We start from the raw sequence: 24,178 nt of genomic DNA, 5'->3' as shown, positions 1-24,178 counted from the left end.
GCGTATGTCAAGGGTTTGATATGGAAATGATGTCTCGCCGAGGCGTCAGCAGCTTCCTTTGAGCACAGCAGAGTACACATGTGTACGAGGAATATGGTTTCAAATCAGCCACTATAAAGCAATCACATTCATATTCAATGTGCTGAAAAGAGCAGAGAGGTTTTTGGGGCTAGAAAGAAAGAACATATGCAGATAGTATATGCTGTCTCTGTGTGTGTGTGTGTCTGTATTTCTATGTGTGTACGTACGTACGTGTGCGTGCGTACATGCGTGTGTGTCATAGACTGTGTTTGCACGTGCACTGCATTCTACATTCCCTCTCTATCAGTTACGCTAAAAATAGCGTCTTGATGAAAAATGGAAATGTGTTATAGACTAGATGAATTAAAGGAGCCACTCCCTGCATATTTAAAGCACCCTGAGCGACCACCTTGCCAGGGATATTCCTCTGGACTGCTGGACTACTTTACTTTACCACACGCACGCTCACGCACACGGACTCTTCTAAGAAGGACCCTGTAGTATTCACTTAAATTCCAGAAATCCTCAACCAAAAACTCGATACCATTGACATGATTATGTATTTATGAAATACTCAACTCCTTAAATGCTCCAATGCACATATGTAACAGTATGAAGTTGTTGCAAAAACATTTCTGTGGTCATTTTCATATAGCCGCTCATAGATAAATGTCACAAGATAAATAATATAGAGTCACTTACGACAGCATTTTCAGTGCTAGTTACAGTCATAATTTTAATAATGAGCTAGCTCACTTTTCCTGAATGAAAATGATGGCAGGGGGGGGGGGGGGGGGGGGGGGTTGAGAGATGAGATGCTTGTGTGTGTGTGTGTTTGCGTGCGCATGTGTGTGACAAAGGCAGTCATCGGGCCAGTTACTCCACGCTAATGTGAAAATGAGTTGGGTGTTGCCAGAACAACATGGATGTGAGAGTAAACACAGAGGAAGGTGTGAAGGCAGTCAATGCAGGAAGCCTCACTGACCTGAGAGCGGTGTAGAGCACTGAAACAGGTCAAACAGAAACAGGTTCACAGCATTTTATTTAATGACACGCACAGTACTCACAGCTATGTTGCTGAAGATTGTGTGCTATTATACTGTAGTGTGGAGTAAATTGTATTTATTTTTGTGTGCAGTAATTCTATTTTTGATTTACAACACTGTGGCTAATATACAGTATATAATACAATACACTGCATAATATTGCTTGGATAATGTAATGAAAATGTAGGCCTATGGAAATAAAATGCTGATGTTAGTGTTACTATTTGAATCGAATGCTAACTGTGCTGTTATTTACAGGAGTTCTGGCAAAGCACAAAAATGCAGGTCAGCGTTCGTTTTTCTGCATGCTATTGAAATTACCCGTACGAGAGTAGTGAGGCCCAAACAACTCTGTAGTCTGATTACCTTTATTGTCGGCCTCATTCTGCACCACTTGTGCTCAGTGACTCCCAATTCCTCCTGATCCATTATACATGCTTTCCCTCTCTTATCCTCTCTGGGTCTGAAAGAGGGAGAGAGACAGAGGGAGGGTAGTGCGGGGGAGGGAGAGAGAGAGAAAGGCAGATAGAGAGGCAGAGAAAGAGGTTGGTAGATAGAAAGGTAGTTACGTACAGAGAGACTGGGAGAGACAGACTGGGAGAGAGGTGCTGAAAGAGAGGCAGAGAGAGGGAGAGCGTGATGGACGCAGAGAGGCAGAGGAGAAAGAGAGTATGGGGGATACAGACACAGAGGGTAAGAGATTGTCTCAATATTTCAGCTCCACTCTCCTTCCAAAACAGGACAAGGCCTGCTATCCCAGAGTGCACTTAAGCTCAACAATCAGGATGGAACACTCCCTTACCCAGCCGGTTACCACAGCAACCAGACACTAGAGGCCCCACCCCGCGGGGGCCAGGTGGGAGGGGCAATTCACAGTTACAACCAGGTGGGTGAGGTTTAATGTGTGTCCCAAATGGCACCATATTCCCTATATACAGTAGTGCACTAGTTTTAGAGCCCTGGTCAAAAGTAATGGGCTATATAAGGAATAGAGTGCCATTTGGAAGAGGCTCTTAGATTGCCACGGTCAAAGATAATTTAGCCTTTTCACTGTATAGTCTGGATTTCAAGATGGCATGTGATCTAGGTGGAAGATTAGATTTGTTTATTACTCACATGCACAGGGTCGCAGATGTATTTGCAGGGTACAGTGAAATACTTAAGCTCCGAGCTCCAACAGTGCAGGTCAAAAAGAGATGTAAATGAAACAATAATAAAAAATAAAATAAAAATAATAATAATATAACACAGTTAGCTCCAAAAGTATTGGGACAGTGACACATTTTTTTGCAGTTACTCCAGAACTTTCGATTTTAAATTATAAAATTACTATGAAGTTAAAGTTCAGACTGTCAGCTTTAATTTGAGGGTATTTTCATCCGTATCAGGTGAACCGTTTAGGAATTACAGCACCTTTTGTACATAGTCTGGTATGGTATTTGTGCGTCTGTAACTTTCTCACTCATCATTATTCACAATTCATTCAGGGCTATCCATAATCATGGAGGCATCCACATTAATGTAGACGTGTTAGAAACATATTATATTCTTATTGACATTAAAAGTGTCAAGTTACGCAGTACTTTTGGTCCCCTAAAATGTGGGAACTATGTACAAAAGTGATGTAATTTCTACGTAAATGATATGGATGAAAATACCCTAAAAGTAAATTTGACAGTCTGTACTTTAACCTCATAGTCATTGTATCATTTCAAATCCAAAGTACTGGAGCGTAGAGCCTTAACAGCAACAAATGTGTCACTGCCCCAATACCTTTAGAGCTCACTATATTTACAGCTGTAACAATGATACATGTCCTTTTGGGGTTGGGAAAATAGTAAATGTCAGTTGAAACAATAATAAGGTTCTTCCTGTGTTTCTCCAGGTGACATCTAGCCGTGCAGCCCAGCTGGCTGCCAGTGTAGACTCCTCCCAGTCCCAGTGCAGAGATAGAGAGTTGTTTGCCCAGAGCCATGGCAGCGCCTTCCACATGCCTGACGCCCCACCCACTCCTTCCATGTACTACTCTTGCTCCACCCTGCCCGCCCAACGCGTGAGCTCCCCCCACTCCATACAGGCCGTGGGCTCGCCCACCAAGCTCCAGCGCCTTGGCTCAGCCTCCGACATGCCCAGCTACGCCACCCTGCAGCGGGTCTCCTCGCCCAAGCAGTCCCCCAGCCGGCTGGCAAAGTCCTATAGCACCAGCTCCCCCATAAACATGGTGGTGGGGTCTGCCGGGCTGTCCTCCACGTCTCCACTGCACATGGCCTCTTCAGGCAATGCCTCGGGTTCGTCCCCTCTCCATCAGTTCAGCTCCACTGTGGGTAACTACGCCACCCTGTCCCCCAGCAAGCGCATGCAGCACTCCTCTGACCAGTACAAGATCTCCCACGAGCTCTACGCCAACGCCACCCTCGGGAGGCCTGGCAGCTTGGCAGGTGGGTTCACATGCTCAGACAGAGAGATAATATCTTCATATATATTATGTCTAAAATTGTGTTTTCTATGAGTTCAGCAGTCTATATATTGATAAATAAATATTATCTATAAATTGTTTTAAATGCTGTAGTTAATAGGCTTGATAATACTAGATGTCGTTATTAACCATGTTTGGAAACAATTAACAATGTTTCCTGTGTTTGTGTTGTGGTGTTCAGGGTCCAGAGGCTCCTACAGCAGCCAACACAGTCACCTGGGCTCAGAGCTGCGACCTCTCCAATCTCCTGAGCACCACATTGACCCCATCTACGAGGACAGGGTCTACCAGAAGCCCTCTCTCAGGAATCTCAATCAGAACCAGGGTGAGTCAGTTGGTCCGGAGCCCTTGCCCCGCAGCACTGGGCATCCCCTTATATTATACTATAACTTTGTGGCTTTCTCACTTCTTAGCCAACCAAGTGTTATTGTTTCACAGTAGGTTATAGGGGGTTATCATTCAATGAGAGGTTCAAGAGGAAAAAGCGTTTTTAGATAGCTGTTAATCTTTTATTGGCTCTTTGAGGTTCTGAGTCAGCACTGGATAAATCCTTGATAGGAGAAATTACTCAATGCAACAAAAAATTGTATAATGTCAGAATTAGATGGGAATCAAGCAAACACAACAAGCCAAAAAGGTAAGGAAGCAGGAATTTCAACAGTCAATGCCCCACATGTAGCTTATAATTCAGGTAGAACTCAGAAGATGGGCCTTTAAACTGTGGTTTTCTTGCAAATAACACTAATGATTTTTAAACAGAATTTTTATCGCTCCATCAGATTGTTTAGCTTATCTACATTTTTTCAGTTCAGGTATGCAAATCCGATTAGTATCTTGATGGCAATTTGTTTTGTAGTCACAGATCATTAGAATTTAGACAGAAATTAATCTCAATTAATCTCACAGGATTTATGCTCAAGCATTGAAAACTGAGTCTGAGGCACCCACCATGGTCAAATTCACTCCACAGTATTTAGCCTAATGCTTTCTTTAATGAGCATGTGTATCCCCTCCACAGAATTTCCACCTCACTTCACTGCATATGATCAAATCCTACTATACGATCTGAAAAGCTTTAGTTTCCTAAAGGCTAGGGAATTGGAGTTATGATATTGCTTCCTGTTTGTAAAGAATGCAGGCTACTATATGAAAGACCGGAGGGGATACCATGATTCTTACTGGTGTTTTATTGAGCATGGGTTGAGATGGTACAGATTGTCCATGAAGGCTGTTGGATCATATCCTCACAGCCAGTACTGTATCCCTCCTCTGCTGATTCTCAACCTAATCTTTCACCTCCTTTTAGCCCTTCTCACACTGTATGTAGGATTCTGTCTTTTACGATTATTGTGTCACACTGCAGGTTGGTATTTATTGTCATTAATCTTGCCATGGAGGCAGCTGTGCAGAGTGGTCACTAGCTGGCACAGCCACAAAGCCATAATATCTGATTTTAAACCTAACCCTAACCTTGGCCACACTACTAACCCTAATGCCTATCCATAAACTAAGATGAAGACCAAAAAGCAAAATTTTGTTTTGCTGATTTTTACGATATAACCAATTTAGTGTATTTGATCTGCGCATGTGCCAGCACCGGCAACGCAAGCCTCTGTGCTTATGCGCTAGTGAAGTGAGTTCGGAAAAACTACAAGTATGCACCTTAGAAATTGTTTTCACATATAATGGTTGTATGTCAGAGGCTTCCCAAAAATAACGCGGTAGAAGGTCATTCTTGCCCATTTGGTGCTTTTATCAAAATCCCATGAGGTAGTCTGATTTTGGTTTATGTCCATGTAAACAAGATTATTAGGGAAATCGTTGTTCTGGCAAAGCATGTAAACGTTTAAATCAAACTATTATATTAATCTAGCTATTCACAGGTGCCGGACCTGTTTGTATTGGGCCTGTTCCTTCCAGACCTGTTCCTTCTGGTATCGGCTCGTAACACCAACCACACTACACGGATAAAGGCTCAACATTTCTGACAGTGCCAGAACTTTGTCAAAGCCTACGACCGCACATAGTGGTACTTAATCCACAGACCTAGACCCTGTCACACTGAACGAGCCAAGACGTCCAACAATCGTTTATGACCTAAGAATTTGCCCACAATGTGGACATTTTGTCTGAGGTGGTCAAATCGTAGCATAAGAAGGCTAAAATTATACAGTTTGTGTGGGCCTTTAGGCAACCCTCAGGGCAACATTTCACATCTGGTGGTTCAATGTTGTTTTTTTGCCTCTTTGGTTGTCCAAAAATGTTGCATCAACATCAAATATATAATGAAATCACACATTGCAATGGGACACCTTTTTGTAGGCCTATTCACATTTCAGACAGTGCCACAATGTTGTTTCTGTGATAATATTTATTTCAGTCAGCCAACATTCATTGATCTGATATACACTGTGTGCTGTGGCGGTCAGTGCTGTTTAAGATGAGGGAGGACGAGAATTTGTTTTATGAGCATGGCTTTATTTCTATTACAGCATATTGGATGACTGTCATTCATATTCCATTCACCCAGCTCAAAGTAACATTGACAGGTTTAGGCTACTACATGATACCCTGATTTTCCCTGCTACAACCTAGGCTATGAATTCAAGTTTACAACATAGGTGCACAGGTCAAGACAAATTTGAGTAATCAAGGTGACAGACATTGACACATTCAATAGTGCTTTCCACAATCTTGCCTGCATCTAGTTGATCTAGGGTTTAATTATTAGTCCAGCAGTTGCAAACGAGAGTTTCTATTGGACAAATTCAGGTATGTTTTAGTTACGTTTGCTTCCTTTTAAGAAAGTTTTAAGAAACAGAATCGGTGGAATGAATACACCCCTGATCACACTCCAACACAGTTCACTTTCGTAACAGCCACATATAAACAGCATGATCTCCCTTTGATTGTTGGATAATTCCTTTTCGCATCTACGCACTCTTCTCCTCTCACCTTTTTCCTTTGCTTTTGGACTTCAGTGCACAACACATCAGCTGTCTGTGGCCAGGCGAAAAAGCCTTTCCAAGCCAAACCTTCATATCATAATCACTAACTACACACCGCCTACATTTGTCAACATATTAGCTAACGCCAAGTCAACATAGCTACTAGAACTAAAGCGTTAGTAAAACCCGCTCTGATACAATCATGCAGTACAATGTACAGTCATCAAGCAGTTTAGCACTTACACCGGCAGGCCCCCGTGGCAATAAATTCTTAGAACCATAAGCTTACCAGCCAGCTAACATAGCATCCCTCTCTGTTTGAGCCGGGTGTTTGAGTAGGCTAAACTAGCTAGCTGCATTTGTTAGCTAAGTAAGTGAAAGCAACAAAAAAAATGAAATACTCTCTTTCTCGCTCTCTTGCTTCTCCTTCATATTTTAAGAAATTCATTTGTTTAAAGCTGTTCAACTATTGTCTTTCTCTCTCTTTTAGTCAACTACTCACCACATTTTATGCACTGCTGTGCTTGCTATCTGTAGCTTATGCTTTCAGTACTAGATTAATTCTCTGATCCTTTCATTGGGTGGACATCATGTCGGTTCATGCTGCAAGAGCTCTGATAGGTTGGAGAACATCCTCAGGAAGTTGTCATAATTACTGTGTAAGTCTATGGAAGGGGGTGAGAACCACGAGCCTCCTAGGTTTTGTATTGAAGTCAATGTATCCAGAGGAGGACGGAAACTAGCTGTCCTCCAATTACACCGTGTTGCTACCCTACAGAGTGCCGTTGAGGCTACTGTAGACCTTCATTGCAAAACAGTGTGTTTTAATCAATTATTTTGTGACGGGAATATACACTACATGATCAAAAGTGTGTGGTCATTCCAAAATATTTCATTCCTTTGCTGCTATAACAGCCTCCACTCTTCTGGGAAAGCTTTCCACTAGATGTTAGAACATTGCTGGGGTGACAAGCATTAGTGAGGTCGGGCACTGATGTTGGACGATTAGGCCTGGCTCACAGTCAGCGTTCCAATTCATCCCAATGGAATCTTCCACACCAATCTCGACAAACCATTTCTGTATGGACCTTGCTTTGTGCATGGGGGCATTGTCATGCTGAAACAGGAAAGGGCCTTCCCCAAAGTTAATCGTCTAGAATGTCATTGTATGCTGTAGTGCTGCTCGGCCATGGAAACCCATATCATGAAGCTCCCGACGAACAGTTCTTGTGCTGACTTTTCTTCCAGAGGCAGTTTGGAACTCAGTACTCAGTGCTGCAATCGAGGACAGACAATTTTGTGTTGCATACCACTTTGTGGCTGAGCCGTTGTTGTTCCGAGATGTTTCCACTCCACAATAACAGCACTTACAGTTGACCGGTGCAGCTCTAGCAGGGCAGACATTTGACGCATTGACTTGTTGAAAAGGTGACATCCTATGATGGTGCCGCGTTGAAAGTCACTGAGCTTTTAAGCTTTGAGACAATTGAGACATGGATTGTGCATGTGTGTGATTTTGAGGAGGAATGGGCAAGATAAAAGATGTAAGTGCCTTTGAACGGGGTATGGTTTATGGTATAATGGGCCAGGTGCACCTATTTGAGTGTGTCAAGAACTGCAAAACTGTTTGTTTTTTCATGCTTAACAGTTTTCCGTGTGTATCAAGAATAGTCCACCACCCAAAGGACATCCAGCCAACTTGACACAACTGTGGGAAGCATTGAATTCAATATGTGCCCGCATCCCTGTGGAACGCTTTCGTCACCTTGTAGTCCATGTCCCGACAAACAGGTCTGTACATCTTGTACACTAATAGTTGTACTAGTTCCCATCCTGACAGATGATGGGAAAGTGAAGTTCGCTGATGACACTGCCTTGATCAGCCTGTTGCATGATGACGAGGAACACCATGGCCCGGTCCTAAATTACTTTGTAGAGTGGCGTGACGAATCACACTTGGTCCTCAATACCAATAAGACCAAAGAGATGTGCATAGACTTCAGGAAGCATACAGCACCTACCTCTGCAACATCTATCAGAGGTCAGAACATAGAGATTGTAGATGAATACAGATATCTGTTGCTGCTACCGTCTCTTATGACCGAAAATAACTTCTGGACATCAGAAAAGCGATTACTCACCGTGGACTGGAAGAAACTTTTTCCTTTAACGAGTCCGACGAGAAGGATATCCTGCTTTCACTGGAACAGGCCCAGATCCACGCCTTTCGTGTGAAGAAAAGATGGCAGAAAAGGGGACGCAGATCGGGGATCCTTCTGAGAAGCCTGAGGCGAGCGAGTAAGCTCCCAATGCCTTCCATTCTCCTTGCTAACGTGAAATGTATTTACACTTAGTTATTTACATTTAAATACACTTAGGTTGGAGTCATTAAAACTCATTTTTCAACCACTCCACACATTTCTTGTTAACAAACTATAGTTTTGGCAAGTCTGTTAGGACTTTGTGCATGACACAATTTTTCCAACAATTGTTTACAGACAGATTATTTGACCTATAATTCACTGTATCACAATTCCAGTGGGTCAGAAGTTTACATACACTAAGTTGACTCTGCCTTTAAACATCTTAGAAAATTCCAGATTATGATGTCATGGCTTTAGAAGCTTCTGATAAGCTAATTGACATCATTTGAGTCAATTGGAGGTGCACCTGTGACTGTATTTCAAAGCCAATCTTTGCTTGACATCATGGGGAAATCAAAAGAAATCAGCCAAGACCTCAGAAAATAAATTGTAGACCTCCACAAGTTTGGTTCATCCTTGGGAGCAATTTCCAAATGCCTGAAGGTACCACGTTCATCTGTACAAACAATAGCACCCAAGTATAAACACCATGGGACCACGCAGCCGTCATACCGCTTAGGAAGGAGACTAGTTCTGTTTCCTAGAGATGAACGTACTTTGGTGTGAAGAGTGCAAATCAATCCCAGAACAACAGCAAAGGACCTTGTGAAGATGCTGGAGGAAACGGGTATAAAAATATCTATATCCACAGTAAATTGAGTCCTATATCGACATAACCTGAAAGGCCGCTCAGCAAGGAAGAAGCCACTGCTCCAAATCCGCCATAGAAAAACCAGACTACGGTTTGCAACTGCACATGGGGACAAAGATCGTACTTTTTGGAGAAATGTCCTCTGGTCTGATGATAAAAAATAGAACTGTTTGGCCATAATGACCATCGTTATGTTTGGAGGAAAAAGGGGGAGGCTTGCAATCCGAAGAACACCATCCCAACTGTGAAGCATGGGGGTGGCAGCATCATGTTGTGGGGGTGCTTTGCTGCAGGAGGGACTGGTGTACTTCACAAAATAGATGGCATAATGAGAATGGAAATTATGTGGATATATTGAAGCAACATCTCAAGACATCAGTCAGAAAGTTAAAACGTGGTCGCAAATGAGTCTTCCAAATGGACAATGACCCCAAGCATATTTCCAAAGTTGTGTCAAAATGGCTTAAGGACAACAAAGTCAAGGTGTTGGAGTGGCCATCACAAAGCCCTGACCTCAATCCTATAGAATATTTGTGGGCAGAACTGAAAAAGCGTATGTGAGCAAGGAGGCCTACTAACCTGACTCATTTACACCAGCTCTGTCAGGAGGAATGGGCCAAAATTCAGCCAACTTATTGTGGGAAGCTTTTGGGAGGCTACCTGAAACATTTGACCCAAGTTAAACAATTTAAAGGCAATGCTATGAAATACCAATTGAGTGTTGGTAATCTTCTGACCCACTGGGAATGTGATGAAAGAAATACAATCTGAAATAAATCATTGTCTCTACTATTATTCTGACATTTCACATTCTTCAGATAGTGGTGATTCTAACTGACCTAAAACAGGCAATTTTTATTAGGATTAAATGTCAGGAATTGTGAAAAACTGAGTTTAAATGTATTTGGCTAAGACTTCAACTGTATCTAAATCAGTTGGTCGAGACACTACCATCTTGGATCTGATTCTCTCACTGAGCCATCCTAAATAAATGCCTGGACGTCTGCCACTCAATAATACAGTATGTATGTGAACTTCTGACTTCAACTCTATTATTAAGATTATCCTACCAACGGGACATTAAAAACTGTAACAATGTTTCAACGAGACGTGGTTGAACTAAGAAATTGACAATTTTGAGCTGGTGGGATTTTCAATGCACCGGCAAAACAGAGACGCTACCTCTGGTAAGACGAGGGGTGGGGGTGTGTGTCTTTTTGTCAGTAACAGCTGGTGCGCGATGTCAAATATTAAAGAAGTCTCGAGTTATTGCTCGCCTGAGGTAGAGTACCTTATGATAAGCTGTCGACCACACTATCTACCAAGAGAGTACTCATCTGTATTTTTTGTAGCCGTCTATTTACCACCACAAAGCGAAGCTGGCACTAAGACCGCTCTCAACCAACTCTATAAGGCCATAAGCAAAGAAGAAAATTGTCACCCAGAAGGGGCGCTCCTTGTGGCCGGGGACTTTAATGTAGGCAAACTTAAATCAGTTTTACCAAATTTTTACCAACATGTCATATGTGCAACCAGGGAAAAAAATATCCTTGACCACCTTTACTCCACACACAAAGATGCATACAAAGCACTCCCAGGCCCTACATTTGACAAATCTGTCCACAGTCATCAGCTTCATCAATAAGTGCATCGATGACGTCGTCCCCACAGTGACTGTACGTACATATCCCAACCAGAAGCCATGGATTACAAGCAACATCCGCATGTAGCTAAAGGATAGAGCTGCCGCTTTCAAGGAGCGGGAGACTAATCCGGACACTTATAAGAAATCCCACTTTGCCCGCAGACGAACCAACAAACAAAAGCATCAATACAGATTTAAGATTGAGTCCTACTACACCGGCTCTGACGCTCGTTGGATGTGGCAGGGCTTGAAAACTATTACGAACTACAAAGGGAAACCCAGACGCGAGCTGCCCAGTGACGTGAGCCTACCAGACGAGATAAATTCCTTTTATGCTCGCTTCGAGGCAAGCAACACTGAAGCATGCATGAGAGCACCAGCTGCTCTGGATGACTGTGTGGTAACGCTCTCGGTAGCCGATGTGAACAAAACCTTTAAACAGATCAACATTCACAAAGCCGCTGGGCCAGACGTATTACCAGGACGTGTAATACGCGGACCAACTGTCAAGTGTCTTCACTGACATTTTCAACCTCTCTCTGACTGAGTCCGTAATACCTATCATGGTTCAAACATATCAAGACAGTCGTGAAGAGGGCACGACAAAACCTATTCCCCCTCAGGAGACAAAAAAGATTTGGCATGGGTCCTCAGATCCTAAAAAGGTTCTACAGCTGCACCATCGAGAGCATCCTGACCTGTTGCATCACCGCCTGGTATGGCAACTGCTCAGCATCTGACCATAAGGCACTACAAAGGGTAGTGGGAATGGCCCAGTACATCACTGGGGCCAAGCTTCCTGCCATCCAGCACATACAGTATATAATAGGCGATGTAAGAGGAAATCCCATAAAATTGTTAGACTTCTCTGCTACCGCACGGCAAGCGGTACCAGAGCACCAAGTCTGGGGCCAAAAGGCACCTCAACATCTTCTACCACCAAGCCATTAGACTGCTGAACATTTCATAAAAATCGCCACTGGACAATTTACATTAATACCCTCCCCCCTCTTGTACATTGCTGCTACTCGCTGTTTGTTTGTTACCTATGCATAGTCACTTCGTCCCCACCTACATGTACAGATTACCTCAACTAGCCTGTATACCTGCACACTGACTCGGTACCGGTGCCCCCTGTATATAGCCTTGTTATTGTTAGTCTTATTGTGTTACTTTTTATTATTACTTTTTATTTTAGTCTACTTGGTAAATATTTTCTTCTTCTTAAACTGCACTGTTGATTAAGGGCTTGTAAGTAAGCATTTCACGGTAATGTCTATACTTGTTGTATTCGGCGCATGTGGCAAATGAAGTTTGGCATGTAACTGTTATGAAAGTTGTATTTTCAATTTGTTTTGTTATTTCAACGCCACTTTAAATGTGTACATGACACTGCAACAACATTTCCCCACGGGGACATTAAAGTCTGTAAAGAATTGAGGCTCTTCTGAGGGCAAAAGGGGGTGAAACTCAATATTAGCTTCCTAATGTTTTGTACACTCTGTGTAAAATGTTTATCCGACCATAGTACAACTGAGAACTGCCCAGGTGGGAGTTTCATGTGTGGAGCCTAGGTCATGGCTGCCAGGGAGGCGGGTGCAGTGTAAAAGCTGCTACACGGTAACTCTATTTACCTCTCACTCTGTGTTAAACTGACAGGCAGGCAGGGCTCCCTTGAGATGTATAGAGGCCTTCCACATGATTACGATTAGCAGCAGCAGCTCTGCCCTGACCAGGGAATGCAGCACAGTAGTCTGCAGCCCTACAGTGATACATACCTCAAAGATAAATGGCAATGAGTGAAAGAATCGTGTCTCATTCCATGGCTTTGCTCACTCAAATCAACAAATTGTATATATATATATATATTCAGAATAACATTGACTTTTCACTATATTATGTTGGCCTCACAGTGATTCTAACCTAATACCTGTCATTCATTTTTCCTGAAAAGCAGTCTTTTCAGACAGAAAAATGACTTTTCAGGGGCCTCCATTGGACTTTGTTTGACATGAAATCATTAGCCATTCACCGCTGTCTTCCATGAATTCTTCTGAAATTCATTTTTACCAACACAATACTGTGTGGAAATTAAGGTGTTCTGTGTTTAAGATCATGTTCAATGCTCCTCATGGTAGATTATGAAAACACAAAGTTAGTAAAGAAATACATTTCACAATAAACTGACTGTCTAAGGTCTTTTCAGTGTTCTGAGAGAGGTACATCTGTTGTGTTCTATTGGAGTAAATAATCATTCATCTACAGAATGCCTACTTCTTCTTCTTCTGGCCATTTGTCAATTGTGTTTATCTAACTGTAATTTGACAAAGTGACATTTAGTGCATTCGTCATAATTCATACATGATAAATGTACTGAAAGTTATGAAATGTTTTGAAATGTACCGGAATCTTTTGTGACACGGTATGTTTTTCTGTGTATTGTTTCCTTATAGTTCTTGGCAGAGGCTGCCAAGGGAAGTATTGAAACATTAATTAAATGAATTATATTTTCTGTCTTTCTTTTGATTTTGCTTTCACCCTCTTCTTCCCCTCCTCTTATTTCTCTGGTGTTTGGTTGTTCTGTTTCTCTTCTCACTGTGTGCTCGCTCATTCCTCTGCCTAGACCCAGTAAACCAGTTTTGTGAAGAGGTCCTGAACTTTCTGCTCTGTCCCTACTTCCCTCCTGCCGTAGCCCCATCTTCCCCTGGTGTTGACTCCATCCCCTTGCAGCGTACAGGCAGCCAGAACGCCTCAGGCACTTTGCCCTACCAGAGAAGCAGCTTTGCCACTGGCTCGGACTACGCCAACCCGTACCGCACCCTCCAGTTCTGCCCGACCACCGAGTTGCCCTACAGCAAGTCTGGCCCCGTGCTGCCCCCGGAGGCCGCACTGGCCCGCTCACCTTCTGTCGACAGCATCCAGAAGGATCCCAGGTGAGTGTCACTATAGCGCTGTTATTTATAACACCTCACCTCTCCTTCAGTCAGACCACTGAATATAAAGCACACATCCACATCACTGCCTACCAGTCGATCCTCTGTTTGGCCTGTCGGTACCACTACGCCTTGAATGACACAGCCACTGTTTTCTGGAGGGCACATGAAGCTTGTTAAACCTCACCTTCCTTCACCTTGTGTTGTTTAAACTTTTACTTGTGTGCGTGTGCGTGCGTCTGTCTGGGCTGTCTGTTTGTTTGTTTGTTTGTGTGTGTGTGTGTGTGTGTGTGTGTGTGTGTGTGTGTGTGTGTGTGTGTGTGTGTGTGTGTGTGTGTGTGTGTGTGTGTGTGTGTGTGTGTGTGTGTGTCATAAAGTGACTGGGAGTGGCCTTGAGTCATAAGCTTTATGGCTGTATTGCTGTACTATCAGAGTTGCTTTTGTGTGGGTCTGATCAAGGAGTTTATTCCTTTAGAGCAAATATTTAAAAAACAATACTGTAAACAACAACATGTTTAATCACTAGGAATACATACTAATGAAAGATCAGAGAAAACAGGAATATCTACAGTTGAAGTCGGAAGTTTACATACACTTAGGTTGGAGTCATTAAAACTCGTTTTTCAACCACTCCACACATTTCTTGTTAACAAACTATAGTTTTGGCAAGTCAGTTGGGACATCTACTTTGTGCATGACACAAGTCATTTTTCCAACAATTGTTTACAAACAGAATATTTTACTTATTATTCACTGTATGACAATTCCAGTGGGTCAGAAGTTTACATACACTGAATTGACTGTGCCTTTAAACAGCTTGGAAAAATTCCAGAACATTTCAGAAAAAGTTTGAAGGTAGGCCTTGAAATACATCCACAGGTACACCTCCTTTTGACTCAAATGATGTCAATTAGCCTATCACAAGCTTCTAAAGCCATGACATAATTTGAGTCAATTGGAGGTGTACCTGTGGATGTTTTTCAAGGCCTACCTTCAAACTCAGTGCCTCTTGGCTTGACATCATGTGAAAATCAAAAGAAATCAGCCAAGACCTCAGAAAAAATGTATTTGACCTCCATAAGTCTGGTTCATCCTTGGGAGCAATTTCCAAATGCCTGAAGTTACCACGTTCATCTAAACAAGCAATAGTACGCAAGTATAAACTCCATGGGACCACACAGCCGTCATACCGCTCAGGAAGGAGACACGTTATGTCTCCTAGAGATGAACGTACTTTGGTGCGAAAAATGCAAATCAATCCCAGAACAACAGCAAAGGACCTTGTGAAGATGCTGGAGGAAACAGGTACAAAAGTATCTATACCTGTGATAATATTGCGTTAGGAGGTAGGTGAAATAGTCAGAGATGTCTGAGAAGCGTACTTTTTAATTGGCAACACAGGTATGGCACAATCAAAAAAGTAAAACTCCCTTGACAACAGAGAACCCGTACAAACGCACAGAGGAACAAACAAAGCTCTGACAATAACACACTCCCTGTAGGACCCCTCCAGCACCGGTCAGCAGTGTGCCCTCTACGACCACAGCTGGTACGGGAAAGGCCCCCTCCTCTGGTCGCCCTCACTGCAGCACCTCCTAGCTCCATGGGCGTTGGAGTGGAGGGGCTGGGGGATGAAACTGACAGGACCCGATCCGGACGCCCGCGGGTCGCCAGCAAGTTGTCCAACGTAATGGACATGTCTATCAGCTGGTCTAAGGAGAGGGAGGTGTCTCTACAGGCTAGCTCCCTACGGACGTTCTCACACAAACTGCACCCCTCTTCTCCTGCCTTAGATGGAACAGCTGTTCACCCGCCGCTCGGCCCTCAGGTGGGTGGTCGAACACGGCCCAAAAGCGGCGGGTGAACTCTGGGTAGTGGTGCCTCGCCAAGTCAGGATCGTTCCATACCGCGTTGGCCCACTCTAGGGCTTTGCCTGAGAGGCAGGAGACGAGGGCGTTCACGATTTCACCTCCCGAAGGAGTCGGGTGAACGGTTGCCAGGTATAACTCCATTTTGAGTAAGAATCCCTGGCACCCGGCCGCCGTTCCATCGTACTCCCTCAGGAGTGTGAATCGAAAACCACTGGACCCAGGCAATGAAGGAGAGGGTTGTGGTACTGGTTGGAGTGTGGCTGATGGAGGTGTGGGAAGGCCACCTCTCTCCCATCTTTCCATCGTCGCCATCACCTGATCCATCGTCGCCATCACCTGATCCATCGCGGTCCCCAGCCGGTGTAACACTGCCGTGTGGTGTTGAACGCGCTCCTCCATAGATATTGGGAGCGCGTCTGCTCCTGCTGACTCCATCGAAGTGGTGCGGGATTCTGTGATAATGTTGCGTTAGGAGGTAGGTGAAAGAGTCAGGCGCAGGAGAGCAGAGATGTCTGACAAGCGTACTTTTTAATTGGCAAGTCCACCAACACAGGTATGGCACAATCAAAAAAGTAAAATGCCCTCGACAACAGAGAACCCGTACAAACACACAGAGGAACAAACAAAGCTCCGACAATAACACACTCTTATTAAATCCGTGAAAACAAGAAATAGGGCATAACCTCATCGAGCTACGTCACAATAAAATAATAATTCCGCACAAACCTAGGCAGGCAACAGGGTAAATATATACACACAGAAATTAAGGCAAATGAAACCAGGTGTGAAAAACACCAAAGACAAAACAAACAAAAAAGGAAAAAGAGATCGGTGATGGCTAGTAGTCGGCGTCGCCGCCCGAACAGGGAGAGGAACTACCTTCGGTGGAAGTCGTGACAATATCCACAGTAAAACGAGTCATATATCAACATAACCTGAAAGGCCGCTCAGCAAGGAAGAAGCCACTGCTCCAACAGCGCCATAAAAAAGCCAGTCTACGGTTTGCAACTGCACATGGGGACAAATATCATAGTTTTTTGAGAAATGTCCTCTGGTCTGAGGAATCAAAAATAGAACTGTTTGCCATAATGACCGTCGTTATGTTTGGAGGGTTAATAATGGAAGAGGCTTACAAGCCGAAGAACACCATCCCAACCGTGAAGCACGGGGGTGGCAGCATCATGTTGTTATGGTGCTTTGCTGCAGGAGGGACTGGTGCACTTCACAAATAGATGGCAACATGAGGATGGAGAATTACGTGGATATATTGAAGCAACATCTCAAGACATCAGTCAGGAAGTTAAAGCTTGGTCACAAATGGGTCTTCCAAATGAACAATGACCCCAAGCATACTTCCAAAGTTGTGGCAAAATGGTTTAAGGACAACAACGTCAAGGTATTGGAGTAGCCATCACAAAGCCCTGACCTCAATCCTATAGAAAATTTGTCAGCAGAACTGAAAAAGCGTGTGCAAGCAAGGAGGCCTACAAACCTGACTCAGTTACACCAGCTCTGTCAGGAGGAATGAGTCAAAATTCACCCAACTTATTGTGGGAAGCTTGTGGAAAGCTACCCAAAACGTTTGACCCAAGTTAAACAATTAAAGGCAATGCTACCAAATACTAATTGAGTGTAAACTTCTGACCCACTGGGAATGTGATGAAAGAAATTAAATCTGAAATAAGTAATTCTCTACTATTATTCTGACATTTCACATTCATAAAATAAAGTGGTGATCCTGACTGACCTAAGACAGGGAATTTTTACTAGGATTAAATGTCAGGAATTATGAAAAACTGAGTTTAAATGTATTTGGCTACGGTGTATGTAAACCTCCGACTTCAACTGTGTGTTTGCAATACTCTACAAGTTCATTACTTTTGATTTATCCCATTCTGTTTTCTTCATTCACCATCCCCTGTACTATTTATTTGTTTCTCTATCTTTCTTTCCTTTTCCACATTGCACTGTATCTGCTGTAGCTCTGGCATTACTTTTGGCGTTTGTACACGCTTTCAGTGGATTGACTTGTGATGCATTGATTTGCTGGCTGCAACCAACTTCACAACATGCACAGTCAATTACAGTAATCCCCAAATTAGAAATGACTCCCTATTTTTTTGGTTACTTCATATTCATTATTGTTAAAGGGCGGGTTTCACCAAAGCAGGTCTTCAATCGATCTTAATTTCAATTAATTGTGGAAACACTAGGCCTGTATTGTGTGTAGCAAATCAGTTGAATTCTAGAAAGAGATTAATTAAATGTTTTAATGAATTATGTTCAAAGTCAACGACCAAAACAATACTCGATAAAAGAAATACTCAACCACAATTAAGGTTGTTAAAACTTTCCTAATGTCCAATGGTTGTTTGCGTGATATAATTCATGTCACTATTTAGCAGAGTCCTAAATACATCTATTCATATTTAAGAAAAACAATGACAAGATCACTGGAATGTGTCTCTCCACAAACCATGATAATGGTTCTGATGACTGAACAATCCATCATTGACCTAGCTGATAGCAAATTGATCTCCATATTTCTTGGTTTTGTAAGACCCCCTCTTTAAAAGATCCCCATCAACCACAATCAAATCATCTAGTGCATGTTCTGAATCCAGTGTAAGTGTGTAATAGGAACATTGTTGAGAAAGAAAGACATTCAAATGAGTATTATTTTATTCTTGTCAAGCTCCTTTGTGCGAGACACCCACCTACATTTTTTTTCCTTTCTGCCTGTCTCCTGATAGGTACGACCCTGAATTCCTTGTCTGGAATCAAAATCAAGCCGAGCAAAGAATGACAAAGTAATCCAGCATTTATTACATATTTCTATCTCTCATTCACTGAATCTGTCCTTCATGTCTACTATACAAATACCAGGAACATTTCCTTACCAATGAAAGAGCATGAATGACAATAGTTCAGTTCTTTTTTCCATTGCATTGTCCTCGGATTCCCATTTACTTACAGTAGCTACTTCACTGAAAGCTTCATGTGACTTCCTCAGGAAAAGTAAAGTAAAGGTAGTGCCATTGGTGCTGTCCACAATTTTATATACAGTATCTTCTCACAGATTAGGTTATGTATCTATTTGCCTCCAAGTTTCTCAAGTTTACTCTTCAGGTTGTCTAGTAATTAATGGTAAGATGTGATGTTGTGAAGTTACTCTTCAGTTAAGCTTTTATGGCTTTCTAAAAGTGACAGCAGTTGGAAGCTTTTTGGGTAGGTTACGGGTACTTGCTGATTGTGTGAGGATAGCAACAGTAGGAATCCATTATCCAAAAATCATACATTTTCTCCTTCATTTTACATCATTCATCATCATTTTTCTCTCATCATTTTCTAAATGTGCTTCATCATCCCAAGATTTACTGTGACATGTGCAGTAATTAAGGGGCAGAATCCATTTACTTAAATGTCACTTTTGCAGTATCTGATCATACTACCTTTATGCTATTTTTCTTAAGTAATACTCAAACTGATGTCTATGATGTAGTTGACAATTTACGCATGAATCATGTTGCCGATTCATAAGCTGTTACATTTTAGTACATATACAGTGGTTCCTCAATTAAACGTTTTGAGTTTTTGGCACAGCGCATTGAGGTAGATTGTGATTTGGTGCAGTACATTGAGGTAGATTGTGATTTGGTGCAGTACATTGAGGTAGATTGTGATTTGGTGCAGTACATTGAGGTAGATTGTGATTTGGTGCAGTACATTGAGGTAGATTGTGATTTGGTGCAGTACATTGAGGTAGATTGTGATTTGGTGCAGTACATTGAGGTAGATTGTGATTTGGTGCAGTACATTGAGGTAGATTGTGATTTGGTGCAGTACATTGAGGTAGATTGTGATTTGGTGCAGTGCATTGAGGTAGATTGTGATTTGGTGCAGTACATTGAGGTAGATTGTGATTTGGTGCAGTACATTGAGGTAGATTGTGATTTGGTGCAGTACATTGAGGTAGATTGTGATTTGGTGCAGTACATTGAGGTAGATTGTGATTTGGTGCAGTGCATTGAGGTAGATTGTGATTTGGTGCAGTACATTGCGTCACAGCAAGGGAAAGTTAGAACGCTGGTTATGCCTTTGGGTTCAGTCTAAAGCGTTAGTACCGAGGCATTAATGTGTCTCTCACATCACTGAATGAATGACGTGAATTGATGAACAGGTGATAGAAACAGATAATTGTGTACCTGATGTCACGGTTTAATTTGAATTAACTGAATGAGGAAGAAGAAGCTGATTGAATTTAAAACAATAGTGTAAGAATTGCTCTTCCTCTATCCCGTGTGCTCATTCGGAATAAGACACCTCTTTTTTTGTTTCTATTCTGTCAGAAGAAGCTGTAACTGGACTGTAGTTCATTACTTACTTTAACTGTTGTTACACGGTAAGGTTTTTATTCTAATAGAAACAAAAATGTTCTGTTATATTCCATTATAATCTTTAAATATATGTGTTGACTGAATATACGCGAGTGATGTCTGCTAAATTAACAAGTTGATGGTGCAGCCACATAGCCTCGGCTACTAAGCCCAGATAAATAAAACGTAAAACATGCTATTCTGTTATTTTGAAATACGTTGTCTTAGTATGATGTTTTTTATGACCTTCCTAAACTAAAGCCTCATATGAAGCAGACAATGCAGAGTCGTTCTTTGCTGATGTGAAGAAGAAACTGAATGAAAGAGAGTACGGCGAGGAAAACCCAAGTCATCTATATGGGCCTCTTTTACGCACATTGTGGATATGTTTTTTAAGTTTTTTTACACATTTTCAAGACCTGACCTATTTCAAATCACATTTTATTTGTCACATACACATGGCTAGCAGATGTTAATGCGAGTGTAGCGACCTGCTTGTGCTTCTAGTTCCAACAATGCAGTAAAAACCAACGAGTAATCTAACCTAACAATTTCACAACAGCTACCCTATACACACAAGTGTAAAGGGATGAAGAATATTTACATAAAGATATATGAATGAGTGATGGTACAGAACGGCATAGGCAAGATGCAGTAATGTAGGGTATGTAAACATTATATTAAGTGGCATTGTTTAAAGTGGCTAGTGATAAAATGTTTACATGTATGGCAGCAGCCACTCAATGTTAGTGGTGGCTGTTTAACAGTCTGATGGCCTTGAGATAGAAGCTGTTTTTCAGTCTCTCGGTCCCTGCTTTGATGCACCTGTACTGACCTCGCCTTCTGGATGATAGCGGGGTGAACAGGCAGTGGCTCGGGTGGTTGTTGTCCTTGATGATCTTTATGGCCTTCCTGTGACATCGGGCGGTGTAGGTGTCCTGGTGGGCCGGTAGTTTGCCCCCGGTGATGCGTTGTGCAGACCTCACTACCCTCTGGAGAGCCTTAAGGTTGTGGGCAGAGCAGCTGCCATACCAGGCAGTATGATTGTGCATCTGTAAAAGTTTGTGAGTAGTTGTATGTATTATATTTACCAGTGGAATGTCACCGAATAGATAACAACAATAGAAGCATCTGGTGGCATTGGTAGAGAGTCAGGCTGAGAATGGAGGGAAAGTACACTATAAGTGCGCTACTAAGCTGTGGGCCAGGTGTAAATGGTTTGGCAGCCTTACCTATTCTTTCAATAAATTGTAATCACAAAAGAAGCCATCCACCCTTGATGGGCTATCAGCAGGACAATAGACTCTTTCCGAGCTGATTTCTATTTTTAGGGACCAAGAAGATCAAGAAGGGAGGGTAGGAGGAGCGAGCACTGCGTGCTTATGTTTGTCAAACAGGTGAGCAATCTTTTTTTCTGGTCATTCGGAACAGTGTAAACAACACAACAAACACAACAATAATTTCCCCCCAAAATTGCATAAATTCTAACTAAAAAAGCTTTTAAAGTCTTTACCACAGCCAAGATTAAAAACAGTCGCATGCATTCGTGAATGCAATTGATTTAACCAACATGTTGAGGTTTATTTATAGTTTAATTATTCAAGGCTCCATTTGTTATTTTGTTTTATAACTAAAATTCTTGAATGAATGATTGATATACACTACATGACCACTACAAGACCAAAATCATGGGCATTAATATGGAGTTGGTCCAACCTTTGCTGCTATAACAGCCTCCACTCTTTTGAGAAGGCTTTCCACTAGATGTTGGAACATTGCTGCGGGAACTTCAAGTAAAATAGCATAAGTGAGGTCAGGCACTGATGTTGGGATATTAGGCCTGCCTTGCAGTCGGCGTTCCAATTCATCCCAAAGGTGTTCGATGAGGTTGAGGTCAGGGCTCTGTGCAGGCCAGTCAAGTTCTTCCACACCGATCTTGACAAACCATTTCTGTATGGACCTCACTTTGTGCACCGTGGCATTGTCATGCTTGAACAGGAAAGGGCCTTCCCCAAACTGTTGCCACAAAGTTGGAAACACAGAATCGTCTAGAATGTCATTGTATGCAGTAGCTTTAAAATTTCCCTTCACTGGAATTAAGGGGCCTGACCCATGAAAAAAAACAGACCATTAATTCTCCTCCACCAAACTTTACAGTTGGCACTTTGCATTGGGGCAGGTAGCATACTCCTGGCATCCGCCAAACCCAGATTCGTCCATCGGACTGCCAGATTGTAAAGCGTGATTCATCACTCCATAGAAAGTGTTTCCACTGCTCCATAGTTCAATGGCGGTGAGCTTTTCACCACTCCAGCCCACACTTGGCATTAAGCATGGGGATCTTAGGCTTGTGATCTTGCGGCTGCTCGGCCATGGAAACCCATTTCATGAAGCTCCCAAATAACAGTTATTGTGCTGACATTGCTTCCAGAGGCAGTTTGGAACTCAGTGGTGAGGGTTGCAACCGAGGACAGATTATTTTTTACACACTATGTACTTCAGCACTCGGCGGTCCCGTTCTGTGAGCTTGTGTGTCCTACCACTTCGCGGCTGAGACGTTGTTGCTCCTAGACATATCCACTTCACAATAACAGCCCTTACAGTTTACTGAGGCAGTTGGAGAAGGGCAGAGATTTGACGAACTGACTTGTTGGAAAGGTGGCATCCTATCATAGTGCCATGTCCCTGAGCTCTTCAGTAAGGCCATTCCACTGCCAATGTTTGTCTATGGAGATTGCATGGCTTAGTGCTCTATTTGATACACCTGTTACAGGTGTGGCTGAAATAACCGAATCCACTCATTTGAAAGGGTATCCACATACTTTTGTATAAATGGTTTATATTGAAGTAGCAATTGAAAGAGAACACTTAGGAGATTATTGGGAAATTATCAGACCAAAGGTGAGGACACAACAGCTCACCTGACACAAGACTCAAGTTTTACATTTCTAACTCAATATCTCAGACCTGATTTGCCCCAATGAAAAATGCACCAACCCCTTACAAATATGTCAATTTATTAGAATCCACATAATAATTCACACAAGATGAGCTATCGTGAGTGGAGGGAGACTACGTGTCTGTGATTCGACTTTGCATAGCAAATAGCAAATCAACCTTATAATAGGTAATGATTTATATATATATATATCCAATAGAAAGAAACATCTATTGATGAATTTGTTGCATTGTTGAATCGTCAGTTTCTCGAGCCAAAACATTTTGATGGCATTCACAAGTTCATCTTTGTCTGTAGGCTTAGCAGAATTACAGATTGTTTTCAGTTGATTCAAAAAAAGGTAGATATACTCCAGGCCTATCCAGCTGTAATTATGTCTCTATCCTTTAGAACCACACACTTACCAGGTGAAGAGTAGGCTGCTTGCTTGCCTCCAAGGAGAGTGTGGCCTCTTTGAAGCGATAGAGAAAATCAGCAAGATCCCCAAGTATTCTTCCACAATAGCTGGCCTTCTCTTACCTGCAGTTTTGCGCTGGGAACTGTGTCACTCCGTTTTGAATAGCATCCTCTCCACGAGCACCCACTCTTTGTTTATGTAATATACTGTAAGGCACAAGTATCCTGTCATTCGAAAATCATCAGTCCACATGTCAAGTGTTATTGCACCATTACCCAAGCTCTCTCTCAACTCCGGACCACCCGCCAGGACTCTATAGTGCCAGAGGAGAGAGACTCTCGGACTCTCGGACTGAAACATTCACACCTCCAATAATTTACAAAAGGATAATCTAATAGCTCTGCTAGGTCTGAACATCCGCCAATTTGTTCCACAGTTTAGGCTACTGATAGATGCTGCGGTCAGTCATCTGAGTGAGGATAGGAGCGAGA

At 42.5% G+C, this 24,178-nt stretch overlaps 1 protein-coding gene across 9 annotated transcripts in view; it reads left to right on the top strand.

The window, feature by feature from the left end:
- The window catches only part of LOC110530368 (catenin delta-2), a 144,119-nt gene that overhangs the window by 79,592 nt on the left and 40,349 nt on the right, over nucleotides 1-24,178 (top strand). For 6 of the 9 annotated variants that reach the window (XM_021613359.2, XM_021613364.2, XM_036985995.1 and 3 more), the window contains 5 exons: nucleotides 1,808-1,953; nucleotides 2,953-3,505; nucleotides 3,725-3,868; nucleotides 13,775-14,084; nucleotides 18,709-18,765. In XM_021613359.2, the coding sequence (XP_021469034.1) occupies nucleotides 1,808-1,953; nucleotides 2,953-3,505; nucleotides 3,725-3,868; nucleotides 13,775-14,084; nucleotides 18,709-18,765 (1,210 nt within the window). The remainder of the gene's footprint in view (nucleotides 1-1,807; nucleotides 1,954-2,952; nucleotides 3,506-3,724; nucleotides 3,869-13,774; nucleotides 14,085-18,708; nucleotides 18,766-24,178) is intronic. The other 3 variants (XM_021613362.2, XM_021613360.2, XM_021613361.2) reach the window with 2 other exon arrangements.

The sequence above is a fragment of the Oncorhynchus mykiss genome, chromosome 8 (genome assembly GCF_013265735.2).
Source record: "Oncorhynchus mykiss isolate Arlee chromosome 8, USDA_OmykA_1.1, whole genome shotgun sequence".
NCBI lineage: Eukaryota > Metazoa > Chordata > Actinopteri > Salmoniformes > Salmonidae > Oncorhynchus > Oncorhynchus mykiss.
This window is presented reverse-complemented; position numbering and strand designations above follow the sequence as displayed.